Genomic DNA, 26047 nt, shown 5'->3' with positions numbered 1-26047 from the left:
AACTGTTCATGAGGAGGATGGCCTGAGGGAAAAAACTGTTCCTGTGCCTGGCTGTTCTGGTGCTCAGTGCTCTGTAGCGCCGGCCAGAGGGCAACAGTTCGAAAAGGAAGTGTATGGGAGTGATTTTACCAGCCCTTTTCATCACTCTGGATGTGTACAGTTCTAGCAGGTTGGGTAGGGAAGCGCCAATAATCCTCTCAGCAGTCCGAACTATCCTTTGAAGTCTTCTGATGTCTGACTTGGCAGCTGAACCAATCCAGACAGTTATAGAAGTGCAGAGGACAGACTTAATGACTGCTGAGTAGAACTGTATCAACAGCGTCTGTGGCAGATTGAACTTTCTCAGCTGGCGAACGAAGTACAAACTCTGCTGGGCCTTTTTAAAAATGTAGTCTATGTGGGTCTCCCACTTCAGGTCCGGTGAGATGGTAGTGCCCAGGAACCTGAATGACTCCACTGTTGCCACAGTGCTGTTTAGAATGGTGAGCGGGGTAAATAAACATAATTTAGTGGCGAAGGAAGTACAAACTCTGCTGGGCCTTTTTAAAAATATAGTCTATGTGGGTCTCCCACTTCAGGTCCGGTGAAATGGTAGTGCCCAGGAACCTGAATGACTCCACTGTTGCCACAGTGCTGTTTAGAATGGTGAGCAGGGTAAATAAACATAATTTAGTATATAATAATTTAAATAGTTTTTATACATTTCTTTTTCTTAGCACATAGTACAAAAATATTGCCTGTGAATAATGCGGTATGGCGTAATGATATTTAGTTAATGCCATTATTATTATCCAATTTTGTACTGACCTTCAACCCTGTAACATTCAAGCACCAAAACATTTTGAAGGGGTTGAATGGTCCTTTCTTAAAGAAAAACACTCGCTGAGCTGTGGTGCTCATGTGAGCATTGCAAGTTCAAGGCGGGCTCACAACATTTCCTGACTCCATTCACCTCTCCTCTCTCCATCACTTCCTGTCCATTCTCTTCTATACCTGTAAATAAAATTGGCCAAATGTAAGACTGTGAAGATGACACCATAGATTTGGTTGTGTGAAGATTTCAAAATTTAAAGATTGCCTCTAAATAAACTCACAGATCCAGACAACCAGACAACACCAGCCTTGCCTTCACAAAAGCAACAGTTATTGTTACTCACTTTCTCCCTCTGTTGGTCAACGAGGTGTCTGAGTGACAAAGTCAACCAACTTGTCTGTCCTAAACTTGCCAGATAAAAAAATTACACACAATATTTGCCAATATAGAAGGATGACTGTGGTTTCCTATTGCATACATAGCATGTAAAACATAAAAACACAGCGTTACTCGATACGCATTAGTAAGAACTCCTCTGATAACTGCTGAAGTTGAATTGGCTGAGAAGGACAATCCAAAGTGTTTCAACATACCCCACCACTGATTTGATGTTGATTAAATACAAACACTAACAAAAAGTTTATATATATATATATATATATATATATATATATATATATATATATATATATATATATATATATCAAAGTAAACCTAATGAGGTCAACCAGATTTTATCTTTGAATATTTTGAATTTTATTTCCAGAGATGCTGTCACCAACCCTTACGAAAATTAACCATGGTTTTACTACAGTAACCATAGTTTAACCTTGGTATTTGTTGTAAAATCATTATTACCACAAAATTACTGTATTAAAACCATAGTTACTATATGGATACTACAGTATTACTATAGTAAAACCATGGTTAATTGTTTCTGTCAAAAAGCATGGTTAATTCAGTCATGGTTACTAAAATAGTACTAGTAAAACCATGGTTACTGTATGGCTATTACAGTATTACTGTAGTAAAACCATGTTACTATATGGATACTATACAGTATTACTGTAGTAAAAAAAAAAAAAATGGTTAATGGTTTCCTCCAAAAAAAAAAAAAAAAAAAAAATACATGGTTACTACAGTCATGGTTACTTCAGTATTCCTATAGTAAAACCATGGTTTCCACCAAAAATAAATAAATAAATAATAGATAATAGATAAAATAATAATAATAAAATACATGGTTTTAAAAATATTACTACAGTAAACCTATGTATAATTTTGTTAGAGAAGTGTCTATTGAAATCCACATTTCCGTAACCATAGGTTACATTAAAAGGCATATAATGTACCCCAAAATTATACTGTATATTTCAATATTACATTTAATAATACCAATAATAATAAATGTCTCCAGTCTGTTTTTGCACAAAACTCTCAGAATTCGAGACAGCCTTTAAATAGCATCTTAACCACAAAGTACTTGCGTTTAGGGGGCACTGAGGCCAGGGAAAATTCACCTTGCCAAAACGTATAAGCGGTTAAACCTCGACTACGGCAGTACTGAGTCGCTCTGGAGAGCTCTAAAAAAAATTACTTGGCAGCCAAGAGTAAGAAGGAAAAAAATGCACGCACTAAACCCGCCTTTATCTCCTTTCTCACACATCAAAACCTCCCCCAAATGTCGCACCGCCCCTACCAAACCCTCCTGGAGTCGGTAAATTCAGCATTCACTCTCTGCCTGAATTCAGAGTGGCATCTACTGGGCTCATCAAACTCAGGAAAACTTTATGAAAACTTGAGGTTTTGATTAATTAATAACATGCACAAAACCAGGACTGTCATTTAAAGTCACTTTACCGGCTCGCCTTGGTTCATCTTTACCTGATTGTGTTACTGCGCAAAAGTGGACCGTGGAAACCGTTGCATGCGCTGTGAAGACATCGCATCAGTGGATATTGATTGGCGTGAGGTTGCTGCCACATAAGCTTAGTTCTGAGCTCTTGCATTTGTTTATATGAGGAGGCAAGAACTGTTGACGCAGACAGCCATGCATCTCATCCAAAGTGGATGCGCAATGATGGATTAATCGCTTTTTTGAAGGGATCAACTCATGCGACTTTCAGCAGCCAGCATCGCGGTGTCCTGATAAACTCCTCGTGAGGATTTTATACCACCAAACTTTAACTCTTTTATCCCCTTCTTCTCAAGATGTCATCGGGGTATTTTATAAGGTCACTGCTAATGCTCTTTCTCGCGCTCTTCTCCGCCAATGCAAGCAACTGGTTGTAAGTAAAAAACACGGTTTCTTAGTCACTCATATGTTTTGACGTCTATGTTGTCTGTTGTTATGACTAGTTAAAATCAGTTACCTCAAATTAAATGTTGCATGTCAAATGCAACCAATGCAACATTTCAGAGAGAATTTGCACTGACTTTTGTTGATTTTTTGCAATCTAAAATATGACTAAATGCAATTAAGACACTTGTTAATTCTAGAGTTATTGGACTTGAGTGAGTTTAAACCACTTTTATAGTGTCTTTGCAACAATGTTTGTGTGTTCACAAAAGCGCACAAGGCATGCATTACAGTTTGGATGCGTTTGCACACTTCGGATGAGAAGTATAGTGAGTAATAGTAAATAAAACGGCCATATTAAGCTATTGCATGTAGTGTAGCTCTAATAGAAAATATAAGGAAACTAATTTGGTTATTTAGAGACTGATATCATGATTGTTACCCATTCTTTCAGTTGTCCATGCGGCACAGCTGCGCTCGGTGCTGGTTGCGCACAGCACTGAAACATTATATGGATATGACAGTAATAACAGCACTATTTTTTTTATATTTACAGCACTTAAACTGTATGAATTAATATTTTAAACTAACTGTCAACAAGATAATGCAAAAGAAGCCATGATTAATTAACGATCTGTTTTTGATATCTTCATGCTTTAGAAAGTGGATGGCATGGTTGGTTCAGGCCAAATTAATGTTAAAGTGTGCATTTCTAGGTATTGAAAAGTATGCTTATCTACATCCCTAGGGCAGAAATAGCTCACGATTTAATCTGTCCAGATGTAGTTCAGTTTTCGATGGAAGAGTGTTTTTAACTAAAGGCGTGGTGAAAGGTCTTGGACGTGTAGAGGCACGCTGCACACAAGGAAAACCTCCTACCTGTCTACAAAATATGATCAATCTGACGGGAGTCTGTACACTATTCCAGCACTATCTCAGGACAGGTATTAGCAGGAAGCCACCTAAACATTACACAAGTTGTGTGTGCCAAACAGAAAATACGAATGTTCAATGTTTTACGGGCAACGCGTGGAGTTGGAGCTGTACTGTTAAGCAATTCGCATCAAGAAGCTATACAGTTTCATTGTACATTAAGGAAAATGTATATTATTTCTGATGTGTGTAGTTAAATTTCATTGATATAGAATTCTGTATATAGGCTATTTAGTCAACTTTTTCCATTTTTTTTTTTTTTTATTGACCGATTTAGAACTCAGACAAAAGCTTAAGACATAAAGGGGTTGGTCTGCATTTTTAAACATTTAAGTAGAGCACATAGTATGTGTAGTATACAGCAGTAAATAAAACGGTAAGGTTAAGCTTATATACATTTGTGGATAATTCGGCACTGAAAGAAACAAGACAGGTCTTTGAAAGACTTAAACCATGACTGTTTCCCCATGCGTAAAACTTCCTACAATTTGCGCAATATTTAAAAAGCATTGAAGCATTAGAAGATTCACGTTTTGTCTCTTTAAAAAGTGGGATATTCTCAGAATATTGCTCAATAGGAACCGACATGACAACTGACAATAAATAGGATAAATTGGACCACTTTTGGTCATTGAGATGAATGGCAAAAAGTCGCCCAGTTAATCTACTACTATAGCTCAATTATTCAATTTTTAAAAGTTTTTTATTATTATTATTTTTATTAAATTCGTTGCATGAAAGCAACTTCAAACATGTTCTTGAGGTAAATCTTCTAAACTGAAACAGCTTAAACCCGTTTTTTCTTGGTTACAATAAAAAAAATTTGAATGCAACATTGTTGCAAGTTTTGTGAAGCTTAAACTCTTAAAATCTCTACTCTGAAATTTTCAAAGCGGTTATTTATGATCTTAAACGAGAGAAGATGAAAGCTCTGATTTAGTAAACTTACTTTTTATGTTTTGTCTTATACATGAGAAGATATTAAGTAAACTTGCTGTTATGTTTTGTGTAATTTGTTAAAAATTAAAGCAGATGAAAGGTAAAAATTAAGTAAACTAACTCTTGCTGTTTTGTCTCGTATTCCTTTGATATCTTTTAAAGAAGCACGTAAGTTATTGTGTGCAGTTCAACCGCACCTGTGCGCTCTGAATAAACGCTCTCTCTCTCTCTCTCTCTCTCTCTCTCTCTCTCTCTCTCTCTCTCGGTTACGCGAATAAATTAATCTGAATAAGTGTATTTTATTGTTCTCCATATGTAAGTGTTAAGACTGAATAAATGTAATGAAATGTAACGTGCAAAAAAAAAAAACAAACAAACAAACAAACAAACAAACAAACAGATTATATCAATTATTTGACATTAAAAAACTCTTTGCTCAACAGCCATAATTTAATATTTTGAAGTCGAGCTCAAAACTTTTCATTTGTGAAATGTGCGAATCTATTATTCGTGAGCTCTTCCATCAGCACCTGTATGGAGAGTTTGAGATGCGCAGGTGCAGGTCACGAGAGCTGTTCAATTGCACCTGCGCACCTTCAAACCTCCATCAACAGCACGCGCTTACTCATGCAAATACACGCTCGCGACACTGACTGACGACTGAGTCAATCTGTAATATTTTATTATTCACCACTAGCGGTTGTTTTGTTAAAATGTCAAGTTTTTAATCACTAATTAGGAACCTGAACATAAATAAAAGTAGGTTGGTTAGAAATTTGTTCATGGCAATTCCTAAAGCATCTTAAATACCCCTTTCTTTCTTTTCTTTTTTCGCCCCAAAGTGCAGTTAAACAAAATCAAAATAGCCAATACATACATTTTGTGAAGCTAGCAAGTTTTATTATTCTACCTGTTATTATTCTTTCTATCTGTCTGTCTGTCTGTCTATTATTTTTTGGCAAACCTTTTTCTAGTTTCATCATACATAATTACAGAACTAAACACAGTTTAAAGTTACATAGTATACATTTCATTAAGATGCAAATGGTTTTTGGGGTGCTGAGGTCACAGAAGTGCACAGGCCGTGACATCTCCAAATGTGACAAATCTTTTAAATAATATTTAGGACATATATTACATATATACATATATTGCCTTGTTTGGGCAAGTGATAGAGTGTTATTCTTTGCATTAAAATTAAATTAGAGGCTGAAACGTTTGCACAGGACAGACAATAAATAGTTTGCAGCAGATGAGCAACATGAGATGAGAGAAAACCCTAATGCGAAATATATCCTGGCGCCAAGGGCTGATAACACAAATAACATCAGTGACAAGAAGGTAATGAAGTTGTAAAACCTGTTGTCACATACCTCCAGTCATATAGCAGCCTATTAAAAGGCTAATTCGATAAAAAAAAAAAAAAACAGGCAACTTTCATTGTTATTATGAGGCTAATTGAGGGCAAATGTTTGAAGATGGTATAGAAAGATGAATGACAGGACAATGAGTAAAAGCGAGAGATTGTACACACAGTAAGACCACAGAAAGATGAATTTGACATGTCTCTCGTTCCAATGAAGATGCTCATTACTCAGAATTATATATATGCATGTATGTGTGTGTGTGTGTGTGTGTATATATATATATATATATATATATATATATATATATATATATATATATATATATATATATATATATATATATATATATATATATATATATATATATATATATATATATATATATATATATATATTTTTTTTTTTTTTTTTTTTTAAAAAGCACATTTTGTCCAAAAGCTCTTACTAATAATCACTGCGGTGGAATGAAAAAGCTGAATTTATTGATTTAATCAAATGAAACTTGATTGTTCCTATCTCTGTAAGTCTCATGTTATTAAGGCACATACTGAATTTTTTTTTTTTTTTTTTTTTTACAAACAACCTGACCAAATCACTACACATGCTTATATTTCTTCTTTTCAGAAATAGTCAGAAACAAGCTTAAGTATTACATTCCAGCTACAAATGGCATCAGTCATGACATGATTTCCTCTTCGACACCAAATGCGACCCTTATGATTGAGATGAATTATTTAAAACTTTCTATTTAAACATTTTTTTTTTTTTTTTTTTTTTTTGCGGTTATAATCTTTGTGGATATTGACTACAAATGAGATAACACTGCCCTCTAGAGTTAAAGACCGATTCTCTAGACTTGCAGATCTAAGCATTGCATCTTGTAACTTTAGGCAAACTTATAATTGAGAGCAAACGGCTGAATGACTTTTTGGTATACAAGTGCTGTTTCCTGGTTCTCTCTACAAAACTTAAACACACCACTGAGTCACTGAGGTATCGAGGAATTGAGAGTTGTTTCTCAGAGAAACAAAGTTAAACAAGAATGAAACAAAGTTAAACAAGAATGGCACATTTGTTTTTGAAAACGTGGCATTCTGTGATGGATGTTTGATTCACATTTGGGCCCTTTTGGATGACATCATCTTGTTTATAATCTCAATGATGCACACAATAGTGTGTTGGAAAGTTTGCAATGAACAGCAGCATCTTCTCCACACCATCTGTGTGAGTTATATGAACAGAAAATTGAAATTAATGGATAATTTCCATTCATTTTCATAGTAACATTTTAGAATAGCATGTCAGCAGTTTTTATTATTTCACTTCAATAATATTCATGAAGTCAAGTTCATCACTAACTAGATTTGAACATGTTCTGGGGGGGTAGTGAGTGGTGCTTGTCAATGCAAAACTCATCACCATGATGCCAGGGTATTGATATGTGGTTGCATTTCAAGAAATCTCAAGGTTTTCCCACACTTTTAGGTCTGCATCTGTACAGATATGCATTCCGTATGAGCGGAAGCAACATCAGAAATGTGCAGCCACGTGCAGCTTTGAAGGAACATTGCTAAATTTAGGCAGAAACCCTCTACCCAGGGGGAGCCTACATGGTTAGCAAAACAAAGCATAATGGAACGGTACACTGGTGAGGAGACCAGCGGCCGTACTTTTTCAATGTATGTCAATGGAGGAGATGCTAGAGTACACTGAATAAACTGCTTTTTTGAGGAAACAGCTCATCACTCAAGGAACTGACCGCCTATCCACTAATCTTCAACATATTTCACACAAATCAATCCTTTTGTCGTGAACCATGTGTGGAGTTTACTATGATAAACTATCTGTTTTTCAAGAGAAGTCATGGATGATTTTGCGACAGGGAGGTGTCAGTTTACGGCTTAACCCATTCATTTGCATGGTATCGGCAAAGGTGATTTACTGTCGTAACACTTTGAACAAGGTTCATTGATGTCAGGGCCATTATACAGTATGATTACCTTAAGAAGACTCACATGATCCAAGTTGACCATTATGCTCTCTCCTATGGTAAAGTCGTGGAGGTTGATATCTCAATATAAAAGAATCTCTGGTTAAGGGTAGGGTTGCACGATTTGAACATTAAGTGATAATGCGAATATTTAAAGGTGCATTTAGTAATTTTTTTCCCAATCAAAAAAGTTTTACTCCTAAAGAAATTAATTGTAATTTTGAAACATATGTATAAAATCATGACCACTCACATGAGATGAGGACACTAGTCATATCAGTAACCTTATAAAAACTGTTTTATTCTATATGGGGGAGGGCGCCGTCATGGGGGCTGCCATTTTAGAATCACATTACCAGCTGAATATTACTCCATTAATCTCAGTAACCATCTTGTTATTAAATACTTTTACTCTTGGATTAAATTAATCATGGCTGATTGTGAAAAGTGAAATTCTACAATGGCATCTTTAACTGAAAACTATTGATTTTGAATGATGCTGCATCCACACCACTAGGTGTCACTGTATGTCCAAGATGACACAAGCTTAAAAAATTTACTGAGTGCACCTTTAAAAAAATTATTGCGACTGTGAGTTGAACTGCAATACGATAAACATAAAACTAGTAAGTAATTCCTTTTGACCACATTTTTATGTTTTGCCCATGCTCTACTGCCAATAAGAAAGCTTAGGCTACTTGGGTTTACTTTTATTATATTCACATTGTACCATTTTACTGTGTACCTGTTTTTTTCCACTTTGTGATGGGGTCCAAGCCCACTTTTCAGCATTATTTTTTTGGGACCCAGTCAACTTGAATATTATTATTATTATTATTATTATTATTATTATTATTATTCAGTAGTAATATATTTCTGTAATAAAATTGTGCATGGGGCATTGCTACGCGGTTCAGTTAAACCTAGGAGTTGTAAACCATCAAGCTTTTATTTTGGCAGACAACTGCAGGAAGACCTTCGAGTTCCTGTGTACTACAGTTGTATAATGTGCTCCTCATTTTAACATATCCTCCTCTGTCCACAATTACCCAGTGCCATGGGATATCTTATTTGTATTTGTATATTAACTTGTAGCAGCTATAAATATTTTTAATTACGCAAACGTGAAATTAAAGTGAATCTGTAGTGCTTTAAATCCTAATACACATGTAAGCAAACTGAACCAAACTCAGAGCACACCTGTTACTAGATGGAATTGTGGAGAGTGCATAGAACCGCTCTGAAACCACTGAAAACACCATATAATGAGCCTCACATGTGCACTAAGAATGTGTAATACACTAATACAATACAGACAGAACAGCACACGTAAACTTTTAAGCAGCGTGGGCAGGCTATTTATTTATTTAATAAATCACAGCCCTTTGCTGTTTAATAATTGCACAAAGTCATTTTGTGATTTCAATTTTATTTTGTTTAATTGTTCAGCCTTAGTTTAGGGTTTTTTAAAAAAAGTCTTACCCAAAGTATGAGCAATAGTAATAGTGATGCTGTGCTATAAAAATACTTACAATGTAGTATTATGGTGTAAAGAAATTCCTTGGTGTTGCTGACGGACATCTGATGTCTTTAAATGGCAGTGGAATGTAGTGATAATAAAAATGGAGGGATAAATTCCCTTAAATGCCCCTATCATTCAACACTGAATTTATATCCAACAAACAGCTTTTAATACACAGACATGAGTGCTCTGTGACGCACAACTGACAAATATGTAAATATCAAATATTGTTATAAACATTATGAGATTGTGGCTCTTGCACTCCGTAGCACGCACGTATATTTGCTGTTAGTCGCATGTACAGGGATGATATTCACCTTTACCAATTTATTGCGTTAATTGTTTTTCTAAGACGGAAATGTCAACAGCTACAGTTTGATTATTAAAAAAAAAAAAAAGAAAGAAAGAGGCACATAGAAAGTGAAACTTTCCACTTTTATGCCGAGATCTCTCATCATGAACTTTTAGGACCTTGTTTCTTTCACAGCTCATAGTTTGTTTATATGTTGACAGCAGTTAAGAGGCGAGTAGATACTGTATATACAGCCTGGCATCTGTACACTTTGTCTTATTCTTTTCCAAACTTTCTCGTATGGCCTGGTTGCGTGCTAAGTCGCACTTCGCTAAGCCATCTGGAGCCAACAGCGCTCGGAGGCCAGGGCAGAGTAATTCAACACAAACATGACACAAAGGAAGAAGGCATCATGCTCCAGGTGGACTGCTCCACCAAAAACCTCCCAGAAACAGCAAAGGATGGCATCTTCCATTCACTGTCCGGGCATCAAAATCCCACAGCTTTCCTAACCTTAGTTGTGGGAGTAGTAAGTCCATTGTTTGAAAATAAAGAAGAGTGATACAGAGGAAAACAGGGAGAAGGAAATGGGAAGCAATGAAAACAAGATGACTCCGTGTTCCTCAAGGTCTGGGACAATAATATTCCCAGACAAAAGTTTCAAAACAAAGAATCAAATGTGCAGCTTCAGGTGTTCGTTTATCAAAATCTTAAGCATCTGGCACTGATACTGTACACTATATTCCTGCGTTTATCCAGCTAGAAAGGGCAGCCCTCCATCGCCATTTGGCTGCCAGATTCATTATCAGGTCACGATCACAGAGGTAATTTACAAATAGCGAAACAAACAAAAGCTGTAAACATGCATGCTAGCTTAAAAAGCATGAAATAGTGAACAGATGCTTCACATGATAAAAAGATACTCAATCACCCTTTGACACAAAGAGCTAAGTAATCCCACATATAACAACACAAAAAACAGGACAATGTGTGCGCATCTGGTTGGTGATGTCATCCACTGCTTGGACGCAAGGGTTGTGGACAAATAGGACAATGTTATCATAACCGTCTTGTGGACAAGGAGGTGTTCAGTTCTTATCTGCCCCAGCCTTGGCCCACCAAATCAGCTCTTGTCAACAGCAGAGAGGGGTAGGATGTGGCGTTCCCAGCTACTAGGATTTAGATGTGCCGTTTTTAACTCTGGAAGAGCACGAGTATGTAAAGAGCATGGGACCAGTTAAGATGAGCCCTTGAAATATAGCAGACCTGAAGACACTACTATAAATACACACAATTACAAGATGGACATTTCTTGACTAGCACTGCACTGAGATCATTGGTATTGGCTGTTAAATGTAATTATATGCGCAGTTGCACTTTCGGACATCAGCATATTGTTTAAAAACAGCATGATCAGGGTGATTATTTACAGTATGCCAACATTCTTTTTTCAAGAATTCCAAGATGAATATTTCATGAGAAATGCACCGAATTTTATTGGTATCGGCCGATAAAAGCAATTATCTGCGCTATTGGACATTGGCATATTGTTTAAAACAGCCAATGATAAGGGCTGATCATTAATGATAACATTATGGCAAAATATATATTTTTTAAGAATCTCAAGATAAACATTTAGTGACTAGCAATGCACCGATGTTACTAGTATCAGCCAATACAAGCAATTATCAATGATATTGGACATCAGCTGATTGTTTACAAACAGCTGATGATCAAGACCGATTATATATGCCAACATTTCTTTTATGAAGAATTACAAGATGAACATTTCTTGATTAGCACAGCACCGGTTTTATCGGTATTGGCCTATAAAAGCAATTATCTGCACTTTCAGTCATCGACCGCTTATTTAAAACAGCCAATGATCAAGGCCGATTATTCATGCCAAAATTATGCCAATATTTCTTTTTTCAAGAATTACAATTTTAACATTTTGTGACCAGCAATGCACCAATGTTACTGGTATCATCTTATAAAAGCAATTATCTTTGCTATCGAACATCCATCAATTTTTTAAAAACAGCCGATGATCAAGGCCGATTATTTATCCCAACATTGCCTTTTTCGTGACCAGTGTTGAGTAATGTTACTTTTAAAAGTAACTCGTTAGAATATTGCGTTACTCCTTAAAATGGTAACTAAATTAATTAAAAAGTTACTGTGACGAGGAGGAGGGCAGGGCCAGGCCGTGACTACGAACACGTGGCCCCCAATCGGGCTAATCAGCCAAGGAGAGGGATAAATGCAGCCGGATGGGGCAGTTCGGGAGAGAGAGAGCCACATGCAGCTGCCGTGTGTGCATTTGTATTTGTGTCTTTTTGTTTAAGTTTACATTAAATATTACTTTGACTGTTCAGCCGGTTCTCGCCTCCTCCTTGCCCATTTTAAACCCTGTTACATTGGTTCCGAAACCCGGGAAGGAGGAGGGATGCGCTGTCGTGGAGTCCTCACCACTGCCGGTGAGGAGCAGCCCAAAGGAGCAGCCGCGGCCTGCCACCTGGATGCGGAGGAACGCCCGCCATCCACGAGGGGAGGAGGGGCTTGCTGCCAGCCGCCTGGAGCAGTGGAGCCGCTGGCAGGGATGGAGGGGCTCGCTACCGGCCGCCAGATACGGAGGGGCATTCCATCCACGAGGGGTCAGAGGACTTGCTGCTGTCCGCCCAGGGAGGCGCGGCTGTCATCCGCCAGTGGGTGGAGGAGTGGTCGAGAACCAGGCGACGGCGTGTCTGGGAACCAGAGAGCAATTTTTTCTCTCTCTCCTCTCTCACTGTCGCTCCGCCTCGCCTTTTCCCTCTCCACCAGATATTTAGAAAGTCTACAATCAGTAGGTCTTCACCTCACATTTATAATAAAGTCTCCATAACTGGAATATGCATGATTTGTTTCTCCATCGACATGGTAGCCAACATGAATAATGAAGAATAACCACTGTCTTACCTAAAGCAGCAAAGTCCAATACTTGAACCTGCATCATATATGTCATCATGTGCTGTGCCCATCGACAATGCCAGAGTCAACTTTATTTTAAAAAATAACTCAGATATTATGGTCTAAAATAAAGAATATTGCGTTACTTTACTTGTTATTCGAAAAAGTAATCTGATTACATAACACATTTACTTTTATCGCGTTACCCCCAGCACTGATCGTGACTAGCAGTGCGCCGATGTTGATGTTGGGGCGATAAAAGCAGTTATCTGGGCTATCGGACATCCATCGATTTTTTTTTTTAAATAGCCGATGATCAGGGTCGATTATTTCCTGTCAATCAAAAGGGGGTGGAACAACGCATCGGACAATAAGCTTACATCTTGTGCTGTGTGTGAAAGAAAATCTCTCTTAAGTGGAATTACTTTGAACTGGGTGACAAGGACAGCAGAACTGCAATTTGTAAGCTTTCCACTGCTAGAATTTTCACAAGATGATTTAACAATTAATTTGATTTCTCACCTTAAAGCTTGACAAAGCAAGGACAGTTATGAGTTTGTTAAGCTAAAGCGGAGGCTCCTTCAGCTAAAATAGCTTCAGAATTCAGAATTTAGTTAATGTGAGTTTAAAACATTCAAAAATATTTAGAAATCTTACCAATTTCATATGAGCTTGACAGAACGCTATACAGAATTGAGTTAAGAATGTAAATGTGAGTTAATAATGTGCTGTTTGTTTTAGTGTTTTGTTTATAACTAAGACCAGTTACTCTGAGACATGGAAGACATGTAGAGACCGAGAATAAAGTTAAATTTCTTTCAAAGTTGTGCCATTAACAATCAGTGATTTGAAAGGTAGCATAAAACAAGCTGAACCGCCAAACTATTGTTGTTCTAAATAATCAGATATCGTTTTGGCACACTAATTTTGTATTGGTGCATCCTTAGGGGTTACAAAGGTGATCCATAGATTTTGAGCCTAGTCAGATTTGTGTTGATTTTGAGAATTAGTCTTGAGCCAGAATCCTAATCAACAAACCATGCCATACCTTGTCCTTTTTTTTTTTTTTTTTTTTTTTTTGCAATTAACTGCATATTTTCAGTATGGAATACAGCACCTTCAAAGCCATCCTGAGATCTTTCCACCATAATACACACAGGCTTACTTTCCAATTACTCAGTACCACACAAAAGACATTTAGAAACAAACGGCAACTCACAAACCACAAACCCTTCCGTGATGACCCATGCAAACAGCTCCTGCACGCAACCCACTATAAATGCATCTGCTCAGTCCTTAAACATTAAAGACTTTGATCTCCACCAGTTCTTGATGATAACGAATCACACTTTAATGACCTCTTTCAAGTTTCTCAGAAGCCTCTACGCATGTCCCATCAAGTGTCCCAGAGCAATTATTGTCTATTTATCTATAGAGTTAAAAAAACATAAAAAATGCAATTCATACAAAACAATCACTTGATATACCTCTACTATGATGAACAAGTTTTCAATTTCTATGTTCAAAGTCATTCTGATACATTTTCAGGGACTTAAAGTAAAAAAATGTTTAAGTTGTGTAACCATACGGAGACATACAGTGTATATATATATATATATATTCATGCAATGATAGAACATGTCATACATGAGACACAAGAATATAGGGGCAAATATAGTTCTGAGACCCAATTGATAGTACTTTTCTCTCTCATTGGTCTCTTTTTGATTGTGATTGCTCTCTTATTTTTATATATACTATATATATAATTATAATATCAAAAAAATTGATAAAATGTAAATTATTTGAAAAACTTTTGTCCACCAAATCAAAGTCAGGTGGTGTAACTAATATGCAGCTAGCTACTCTGTTGTCATGTAACAATAAATAAATAAATAAACATAAAACAGATGACCCCTTTAAACTCTCACAGCTGTGTGAAATTGTTTTTATTTTTTTTTATTTATTTTTTTATCTTATATTTTGAGATTTTTATAAAAAGGCACATTTAGTTTGTCAAATGGAGTAACCCCAAGGAAACTTCTTCAAATTCGTGACAAAAAATTCATGATATTTGTACAAATATTTTGTACCTTGAAAAATATGTTTGAAAACTTTTTTATAAAATGAATAAACAAGTTGTTAATGCTTACACGTATTACATTTTCAAGGAAAGTATTTCAATACCTTTTACTTGATAGTTACACCACTTATCATTTTTAAAGTCATTAAATCATGAATATGTTTTGTAGAAAATGCAATAAATATTTTTCAAAATGTATGAAACCAAAATGGACATAAAGATTACATTTCTACAAACTTGACACATGTTTTCAACTGTGATTTTCTAATTTGTATCATCTTGGACAACCTTATTTGTCAATGACCTGTTGAGCTAGGGAAAATACCTATTTTTATAAGGTGCCGTAAAGAGATGAACCCGAATAAGCTTGGCAGACCCTTCAAAGTGATGCTTCTGTCCCTCACATCTCAGAGTGCTTCCCCGACCTCATGGCCCTGGAGGTGATGGGAGAAGATAATGTCTATACGTCTCTCTCAACATCTCTCTGACCTCATCCGCAAGCACAGTCTTCCAAGAACCACATGGGAAGGGAAGGCCACAGTTTATGTTAGTGCTGTTTGTGCTTTGGAATCCCTTAAACAAACACAAAGCTGTAAGGGGGTCACAGAATTTGTGGAATGATGCGTAGGTTGATCACTTTCGTCAAACAGCATGCACAAATCATGCGCACCATATTTGAACTTCCTTCTTGCAGCTACAAAAGCTTCTTGCCTCTAGATACAAAGCTAAAATAAGGTTTTTCTCTTGACTACCTTAATGTTTTATTGAGCTTTTTCCTTGCAACAGTCGCCTTTGGCTTGCTCACTGTGGGCTGAAAGACATTAAAGGAGACCTATTATTGCCCTTTTTACAAGATGTAATATAAGTCTCAGGTGTCCCCAGAATGTGTCTGTGAAGTTTCAGCTCAAAATACCCCACGGATCATTTATTATACCATGTTGTAAATGCCTCTTTTTGGGTGGAATCAAAAACACGCTGTTTTCGTGTGTGTCTCTTTAAATGCAAATGAGCTGCTGCTCCCCGCCCGACATACCTGTGGTCTCCGTGAATACAATCAAAGACAATGGTAACTTTAGCTGCATTAACCGTGGAATCAGCTAACAAGCACATTCGGAAAGGCGATTTGCAAATATTCACATGATATAAAGTGCGATACTTACAACTTCAAGATATAAAGCTGGAACACAAACAGTTGGTACTGATCCATGCACGAAAATCATTTTTGGAAAATCCTGCTTTATATTGACCCTCATTCACAAAGCAGTCCAGTGTAAAATGATTTGCACAAACATACATGAATTTTGGTATGTTTTAGGGCACATTTGCTTCAAAAACGAAACTTGTCCACTGCGTCTTCAGTGGCTCTGATGTCGGGAGTACATGAAGACTCGTATGTTCACTTTTACAGCCAACAACAGAACACTTATGACATTATTCTTCTCACCGTAGCTGCTCCAGCGTGGAAAAAATTATGTTCAAACACCGTGTAAAAGTGAATTTTGCATAATAGGTCCCCTTTAAGGCTTGATTTCCTGTAAATATATGTAGTGTGAAAAGTGCTATACAAATAAAAGTGACTTGTAAAATTTGAAATCATATATTGATTGCCTGTCTGTTGGTGTGTCTCTAGATACCTGGCAAAGCTGTCATCGGTGGGAAGTATTTCTGATGAAGAAACATGCGAGAAGCTCCGGGGACTCATTCAGAGGCAGGTACAGATCTGCAAGCGTAATGTGGAGGTGATGGATGCTGTCCGCAGGGGTGCGCAGCTTGCCATTGACGAGTGCCAGTTTCAGTTCCGCAACAGACGCTGGAACTGCTCGACGCTAGAGAGTGTTCCTGTCTTTGGAAAGGTTGTCACCCAAGGTAAGTAGTCACCACTCCTGCCATTTGAAACATACACTTTTCAAAACTTTTCACTTTTCAAGACTTTTAACAAATGCAGCTTTTGAGTTTCATGAAAGAAAGTAATTAGGGTTTGGGGTGCATAAAAATAAATAATGACAGAATTTTCATTTTTGGGTGAACTATTCCTTTAAAACAAGTGGATTCTTAATTGTTCTTATTATGTCACAGGTACTAGGGAAGCTGCCTTTGTGTACGCCATATCTGCTGCGAGCGTAGCCTTTGCAGTGACTCGGGCGTGCAGCAGCGGGGAGCTCGACAAGTGTGGATGTGACCGCAATGTACATGGTGTCAGTCCAGAGGGTATGTCTGTTTTGTCAATACCAATACAGATTTTTCAATGGCAAATGCCGATACAGATAACTATAGAGGACTGTAGCTGAAGGCTGATAAAATGTTGATATAGAGCCTACAGCATAACATGACATAAGGTAGTTGAATTTAATTCACTATAAGCAATTTGAGATGTAAACAGATATTCTGAAATGTAACAAACCTTTTTTTTTTATGATGTGTACAATATCCAGTGTGTATGTTCTGTCATGAATTAGCATTTCATTTACATTTGTATTGCATTTAAGGGTGTTTGTTCAACTTTGGGCACTTTCATATGTCAGAGGTTTATTTTTATTAAAGTGAACAGATTTCACCTTTTTCCTTACTTGCAATTTAAACGTCTCGTTAAAATTGAATTGGGACTTATTAACCAGGCCTTTATCATCTATTTTTAGTACTTTTCAAATGCCTTTTATGTATAGATTTTACTGTTTCAGCCTTGAACCAGACTTTCAATATTAAACTATGATGAAAATCCATTACTAAAATGATAAATTATTACATGTTTAAAACTACAGTATGATAATCCAAACAAAGAGTGAAATAAACATGAAGCCTTTCGATATTTATTGTGTGAAAATGAGTTCTATAATTTTTTTTTTTTTTTTTTAATTACGGATGCCCCACAGTTGCATCATTTCCACCACACCAAATAATTTGCCCCTAAAAAAGTGGACTTGTTAGCAGAGTCAACAAAAGTATCAGTGAGCATGCTTGAGATTAAATGTGAAGTTTGGAGAAAATAAAGAAAATTCAAAGTAAATATCACTTGTAAGCAGTATTTTTATTGGCCATCATTACATAAAGCTGTAATTTTGTCAAATGATAAAAAGTGTGAAAATATTATATAATTGTGTGTATTTAGGATACATAAAGCGTTAGCTATGAAATTAGTCATTTCCACCACAGAATTCTATTAAACACAATACCAAATTTGAGATGTGCTGGAAATGACTCTTTGGTAGGATTTTTCATGAAATAAAAAAATAATAAAAATGGGTGTGAAAATGTTTTAAAGAGGCTTCACTTTCTAGAAGTCCACAGAGCTAAAAGTGACCAAAGTTGAAGAGACACCCTCACATAAATGGAGAAACTATAGAGAATGTTGGCAACAATGGAGATTTCTTGTGAAGCTTTTTCAGTCCTTGATTCTCTTCATCTCAACAGGTTTCCAGTGGTCAGGATGCTCTGACAACATTGCCTATGGGGTTGCTTTTTCACAGTCTTTTGTAGACGTAAGGGAAAGAAGTAAAGGACAGTCATCCAACAGAGCCCTAATGAACCTTCATAATAATGAGGCAGGAAGGAAGGTAAGAGGCATTTTTTAAATAATACCAAATGAAAATTAATTTTTGGGTGAACTATTCCTTTTTTAAACAATCTAGGCTTTAACACATTACCTACCTATTTAATAAATAATGTCTTCTTTACTGTTTCAAGGCAATTCTGAACCACATGAGAGTGGAATGTAAGTGCCATGGTGTTTCAGGCTCCTGTGAGGTGAAGACCTGCTGGAAGGCCATGCCACCCTTCCGCAAAGTGGGCAATGTTATAAAGGAGAAATTTGACGGAGCCACAGAAGTGGAGCTGCGAAAAGTGGGTACCACCAAGGTTCTGGTTCCACGGAACTCACAGTTCAAACCGCATACCGATGAAGATCTTGTGTACCTGGACCCAAGCCCAGACTTCTGCGAACATGACCCCAGAACGCCAGGTTTACTGGGAACTGCGGGACGCTTTTGCAACAAGACCTCAAAGGCCATCGATGGCTGTGAGCTCATGTGCTGTGGTCGAGGATTCCACACAGAGGAGGTGGAGGTGGTGGACAGATGCAGCTGCAAGTTCCACTGGTGTTGCTACGTCAAATGCAAACAGTGCCGCAAGATGGTAGAGATGCACACGTGTCGGTGATCCAAAATTACTAAACTTTCTGGAATGGTTCCCTCTTCCTCCACCACCACTTCTCTACAAGCCCAGGGAAACTAGACTAATACAAGATGCAAGAAGGGAAAACATGGACATTCCTGGACATTTCATGCAATGATAGAACATGTCATACATGAGACTTAAGAATATAGGGGCAAATATACTGTAGTTTTGAGACCCAATTGAGAGTATTTTTCTCTCTCATTGTTCTGTTTTTGATTGTGGTTGCTCTTATTTTTTTATATATATATTTTTTTAACTTATTGGAATCAAATTGAGAGTGAATCTTTAATGTGACATGTGCCAGAGGAGTGCCATTGGGAACTGACCCAAAGGGATTAGGGGCACATGAATATGGAGAAAGGTCATGTTTGGGGCACTGGCTCTAAAAGCCTTTCTATTGTTAATGCTGCTTTGGGGTTTCATCTCGAAAGATGGACATTGGACTAACAGAAATATCAAACACTACATATTGAGATGTAGTCCAGGTGTACATCTACACTGCAAAAAAAAAAAAAGAAAAAAAAAAGAAAGAAAACACTTTCTTACACAAAAACTGTTCTGTCTTGTTATAAAAGCAAAATGACCTAAATTTATTATACTGAAATTATAACAAAATTTAGTGAGGTTTATGCTCAAAACAAGCAACAACTATTTGCCAATGAAGTAAGAAAAATAAACTTTTCCTTTTGAATTACATTTATTTTTCTTAGCCTATTTGCAAATAATTTTTTTATGTTAGTTTTATCTTGTTTTAACGCTACACTACGTAGATTTCTTCGATTTCACATTTGATTTTCCATTAGAAATGAACAAAATACAATTTTTGAGCCAGTCCATAAAACAATCTGTGTTCAAAACGGCATTCTTGCCTTAACGCGAGTCATTACATTAAGCCTACAAAAAAGTTCGATTTGCCAGAAAATTTCAGGCTTCCATTATTCGTCCTTACGCACTTACACCATGCCCGTTAACTAAGAAGGTCAAATTTGACAGAGCAATCATTGTCTAAATTTAGCATTGCCTAAGGCCAGAAACATACCTTGAGCAAGTATGCGTACACAGTATTGCCTACGTGCGTTCTTGGGTTACTATGGTGGTCAAAAACATCAGTACTCAAGGCGGCGATAGAGTTACGTTCACAAGTTTGTTTCATTAAACTGTATGAGTTATTATTCAGGTAAGCTGCTATAAATATATTACTTTCACTTCCTTGCTCTGCAATATTTTTTTTTTTCAAACTGTTGCTCCGCCATGACATTAGTTGGCTTGAAAGAGAAAACTCACCGTAGAAGCAGATAATTCAGGCTAATACATGCATAATACATGCTAATAGCGCCAATTGTGTCAGTGTTTAGAATGCAACACACACTTCTCACCTTGTGTTATAATTTGCGGTCTGAAACATTCTGTAACGCAACAATGCACAAAATTAGGCTTCCGTTGCAGGAAGTGCCTGCATTCATGTACATGCGTGTAGTAAATTTTGTCCTGAAATTTTGTAAAATAATTTATTTTGTACGTTTTCTGTAGGTCAAAATAACAGTGGCAGATATGCTACTTACTTGCTTAGACGACAAATTTTTTGGATATCTTGGCGTAGCTAGTGAGATCTGCTTTGCCATGGTGATCACAGGCAACCATGAGTATGCCTCAAACCATTTATCCATACAGAAGAGCAGTAGTGAGGCAAAACTGATAAAATATAAAATTATCTTTCTCTGCAACTAAACTAGCAACTAGCAAAAAACTAGCATTTTTATGTTTCAACCACATATGTCGATAGAGAGCCCAGAATTCATGTGTAAATCTCACAAAATTTAGTTAGATTTCTCTGAAAACAAGACTTAATATCTTGCACCTGAAGTAAAAGTATCTTGTTTTTGAGATATTTTTACAGAAAAACAAGACAAAAATAAGGAGTAAGAAATTGGTTTTCTGCAGTGTACTTTCCAAGAAAAAGTAGCATCTTTTAGATAATTGTGGCCATTCGTTCCTGTATAGCTGTAATGCTGCTTGAATTCCAGAATCACTCATCTATAATGTACAGCTTTGGTCTTCTGTATACAAGCATTAAAGTCCCCTCTGCTTTTTTGTAGGGATGTAAACCAGCTCCAATCAAGACGAGGTGGAAATATCACAAGTGTCTTGCTCTTTCACTCAGCGGTTAAGAAAACTCTGATTTAACTGCTGAAAAAGAGTGTTCTGAAAATAAAACTGTGTTGAATTAAGTCGTTAGTTAAAAAGCTACTGACAGACACACAGTCAGCAAGCATATCACTGTTGCTGAGCCGTAAACATGCATCCGAGGCAAAGCAAAAATGGCTAACAAAAATCGTTTACTCACATGCTGACTTAGGGTGCTTGGGATATGGATTCTGTGCACAATGACTCTAGCACTTTTCCTCTCCAGATGCACATACTGTACCACAAATAAACAAATTTCCCAGCATTCCCTGCTCGATTAAACAGACTAAGTGAATTAATTATTTATGGGCAAATATGTACAATACCATAACACCAAGCTTTTCTATAGTAAAACCTGCTATCCAGTATGCTTTAAAGAAACATAGATTTGTAAAGACTTATACACTGAAGAGGACTATATTTCATATGAATGTATGTTAAATTGAAATATATGCTGTGTCAAAGACTGACATTCTTGTGCTGTTTCTTGTTGTTGGGTGAAAATCCCTCATTGCTCTTTGAAAATTACAAAATATGGAAGTATACCCTTTTGAAAAGACCAGCATTACTGGTCACCACTAGTATATGTTTTGTTTCGGACACTGGTGTGTTGTTGTCTCCAAAAGGCTTCTTAACTAGCTTAACCAGCAAGACAGTCTTTGTCAACTAGCTTCATTAAAAGACCATTCTGTACAGCACACTAAACTAGCTAAATTTGGCATGGCTATGTTGGTTCACCAGCTAGAAAATCACCAAACCAGCACAAGCATTAAACAGCCTGGAACAGCAAGAAATTCATTTAAATGTGATATTTTCTGCTGGGACCTATGGTATGGATATTATTCACACTTCCGGGTTTTGGAACACAGAAGTAAACGATTGCAGGAAAAACATCGATAGTGGTGAATGGGAGTTAACTGAAGTCCATGACAAATATAATTTTTGCTTAAACATTTGCTCCAACATCAAAAGAAAAACAGCAATATTACATTTCCAAAACTTTCCAAATGAAGACACAATAGAGAGCGATGAATTACGACAATCAGAAAAGTTACTGTCACTCTCTCCGCATTTGTACTAGAAACCTCACTGTGTCAGTGTTAACTCGTTTTTTAAAACTAATTCCAGGGTAATAAAAGTATAATGTTATAAATGTACATGAAAAAAAAAATATATAAAATGTTCCCTAGATTTACGCTGCTAAATAAGGTGGAAACGCGCCATAACAGTCTGTGAAAAGGGTCCATAGTGGTCTCCATGAATATATTCTCTCTTGTTTAATGGGTTTGACTGAAGGATAAAGCACAAGTTAAAACATATCTCCATTTTGTTAAATTCGGCTTTGCATGGTCTTGCTGTCTAACCAACATGATCACACTGGAAATCAACATTTTGCTTCCGAATGTTCATGTACCCTGACATCAACCCCATTTGGCCAAATTACTGACAATCGCCATCCCCCATTCGACATTTGGCATCACTTCAAGCGTTAATACATTTCCTTTTAGCACTACTAATGTGAGCAACCTCCGAGACATGGGTTCTGGTCTCATGGGAACCAGGAAATTTCGCATTCATATTAAAAATGGTGAGTGCAATTCAGAGGTGGCATTTTCTCTCTAAAATTATTATTTTTTTTTTTTTACTCCGCTGTTGGTTAATTTTCTGGGTTGGGGTTTGTTTAAGTGGGTGTGGTTAAAAAAAATACACATTCCTCTTGATTTTATTAAATCATTAAAAACTAAAAATAAAACTTTTTGGCAGCACTCTGTTGATATTTCATCTGGAAACTGGAGCTCACACGTTCAACAACAATTCCAGATTCAGCCACAGGGGCAGTGGCTCAAATTTCAGTGAGCACAGTCCAATTTCAGCAGCAAAACATTCAACCTACTTTCGCTGAATTAACAATTTGATCAATCTGGTGTAACGGCGCAATGTCATAGTTGCATGGTCATTATAACATCAAAATGCTAACCATACTTACCACCGTGGAAAACCTCTGATGAATCCTCAAACATTTAACAACATTAACAGTTGCTAGTTCAAATGTTAGTTTTCAATTGTTATCTTCCATTAGTGGTTGTGATTTTGATTCATTTTGGTGACAAATTTTTTTTTGATTCCATTCACCAAAAAGATTCATTCAGAATCGTTCACTGATACGTTCACTGACCAGTTCTTCGAGTTACGCCTTTGCGCCTGTAGATGATGCCAAATGACCATCTTTTAAGTAATTGCAGTGAACCAAAAGCAGTCATTCACAACCAGAACAAGTCTAATTATCCTTTATTAGAATGTGCGTGTCTACAATTCTAAGAGACTTCAGCACTGCCGTGTTTAAGCATCATAAGCGTTTCCCCAAATGACAACATATCTATCATGTTCTAAACTGCTGCGTACAACTTTGAATCAAGCTATACCAAAAACAAAATAAAAAACAGCAAAACTAGCCTAAAAAATAATTATTTTTTAGGCTAGTTAAAGTTTTAAAGTTTCAATAACATTTGTCTGACATTGTAATGTGTGGTCATAACTCATTTTTATTCATAATTAATCCGGCTCCTTTTCTTGTTTAACGAGATTGACGAACTGACGAAAATGTTCAAGAAAAGCCAAAATATCTTACACTGTGCATCAAAGGACAACATTTTAATTTGTGATTCATGTCATTTTAACTGTGAATTGGGGGTTATGTTTTGTGCATACCTATAAACTTGTCTTTATGCATTTCACCCCTTTCTCTCCTTGTTGAGCACGACTGGCTCGCATGCAGAACTGAACGAAATACATGCCTCACGTTCAGCAGATTCTCATTCATGAAAGAGATGACTGAGTCGTTCATTTAGTTTGCAAAAAGTTTACCAGTACAACCAGTTTGTTCATAAACAACACCTCTCATCCTGTTCAGACATAAATGACCAACTAGCACTAGTTCAGTGAAGGGGTGTATTTGTTCAGCAGGTGAAACCAATGAGATGCTCCTTCACAGCCCGTGTTCAAATGCTATTGGCTTACAGTATAGTCAGTCTTTACTGGCATGAAAGGCAGTAGAGCTCTTTGGCTTCGAAAAGAGTCAGTGTATGGAGGTGAACAAGAACAATTCGTTCACATAAAATATTAATTCAAAAAGACTGATTCGTTCATGGTTTATCATGGTTTACAGGCCTGTTATTGTTTAGGGGTCAGATGGATCATGGTAGTATCAGCACTTGTGCCCTGGGTGTACCAGTAAGCCCGCTCTCTTACACACAGCTGCTCAGTAACACTCTAGACTGTACCCAGATAGCCATCTCGCCAAGAACAATAAATATTTATAGAAACTATTCATGGAATAATGGCAGGAATGAAGGATATTGGACACGCGTAAGTGTGGTTTGGTGCTGCAACGAAACGGCCCCAGAGGGTACTTTCATAAGCAGCCCTATGCTGTGGCCCAATAGCTTGTGTTAAAGAAATATTCTGAGTTCAATACAAGTTAAACTCAATCAACAGCATTTGTGGCATAATGCTGATTACCACAATCATTTTCAAAAGTATAGCCTCAAGAATTGAACATTGTGTGTTGACATGACTATAGCACAGAAAACAAAACAACTTTAAACAACTTTATAGCTCAAATAATAAGAAATTTTTAACAGAAGGCCAAAAATTGGCACCATTCATTTCCACTTTAAGTTCCACACTGTAAAAACAAAGGTAGGGACAAGTCAAAATAAATATTTGTGGTAATCAACATTTTGCCAAAAATGCAATCATTGAGCTTAACTTGTATTGAACCTGGAATATTCCTTTAAGTAGCATATTTTCCACTTATATTTGAGGGTAAAACAATGTAACTTATTTTTGTGCGCAGAGCAAAAGTGAATATTCCAATCATGAAATTGAATACAACTCCATTCTGTATAAGAATCCCCTGGCATAAAATAAAATTATGTTATTGGATTAAAAATAAATAATTAAAACATGTTGCATAACTGAAAGGGATAGTATACCCAAAAATGAATATTCTTTCATCATTGGCTCATCTTCTTGTTGTTTCAAACTTCATACGGGTGAGAAAATTGATGACAGAATTTTCATTTGTGTGAACTATCCCTTTAATTGCTGTTGTAACAGTGTGACGGGTAGATTTACACCCTCAGGTTTCTTTCCATCTGAGCTGACACAATTGCACCCTTAATTTATGTTCCACATGTCATCTAATCACCTCGGGATTTAGTTGTTACTGTGAGAGCACTCGCATTTCACTGTAGTGCAAAACAAAACACTTTATATTGTCTGCTTCCATGGCTTGCTTGATATTCCTTGAATTAGTTTGGTCATACCAAGGTCTGTTACTAATAAGCTGTGTTTAGGAAGAGGCGGTTTAAAAAGAGGAGGGTTTGCCTTTTATTGCGCACCGGGAAATTAAAGTGGGGGGCATATCTGTGGACGCTGGCTGTAGAAATCAAGAAGAAATCCTCATGATATCCAGCACATCCTGTGTTTGTGGAAGTGGGGAT

At 36.7% G+C, this 26047-nt stretch overlaps 1 protein-coding gene across 1 annotated transcript; it reads left to right on the top strand.

Annotated features, from left to right (window-relative positions):
- The first annotated feature begins 1903 nt into the window (after window positions 1-1903).
- LOC127427903 (protein Wnt-4a) lies at window positions 1904-21828 on the top strand. The gene is made up of 5 exons (XM_051675833.1): window positions 1904-3102; window positions 16819-17054; window positions 17265-17396; window positions 18597-18739; window positions 18870-21828. The coding sequence occupies exons 1-5, from the start codon at window positions 3026-3028 to the stop codon at window positions 19338-19340; spliced, it is 1059 nt and encodes a 352-aa protein (XP_051531793.1). The 5' UTR covers window positions 1904-3025; the 3' UTR covers window positions 19341-21828.
- The last annotated feature ends 4219 nt before the right edge of the window (window positions 21829-26047 follow it).

The sequence above is a fragment of the Myxocyprinus asiaticus genome, chromosome 37, assembly GCF_019703515.2.
Source record: "Myxocyprinus asiaticus isolate MX2 ecotype Aquarium Trade chromosome 37, UBuf_Myxa_2, whole genome shotgun sequence".
Taxonomy (NCBI): Eukaryota; Metazoa; Chordata; class Actinopteri; order Cypriniformes; family Catostomidae; genus Myxocyprinus; species Myxocyprinus asiaticus.
This window is presented reverse-complemented; position numbering and strand designations above follow the sequence as displayed.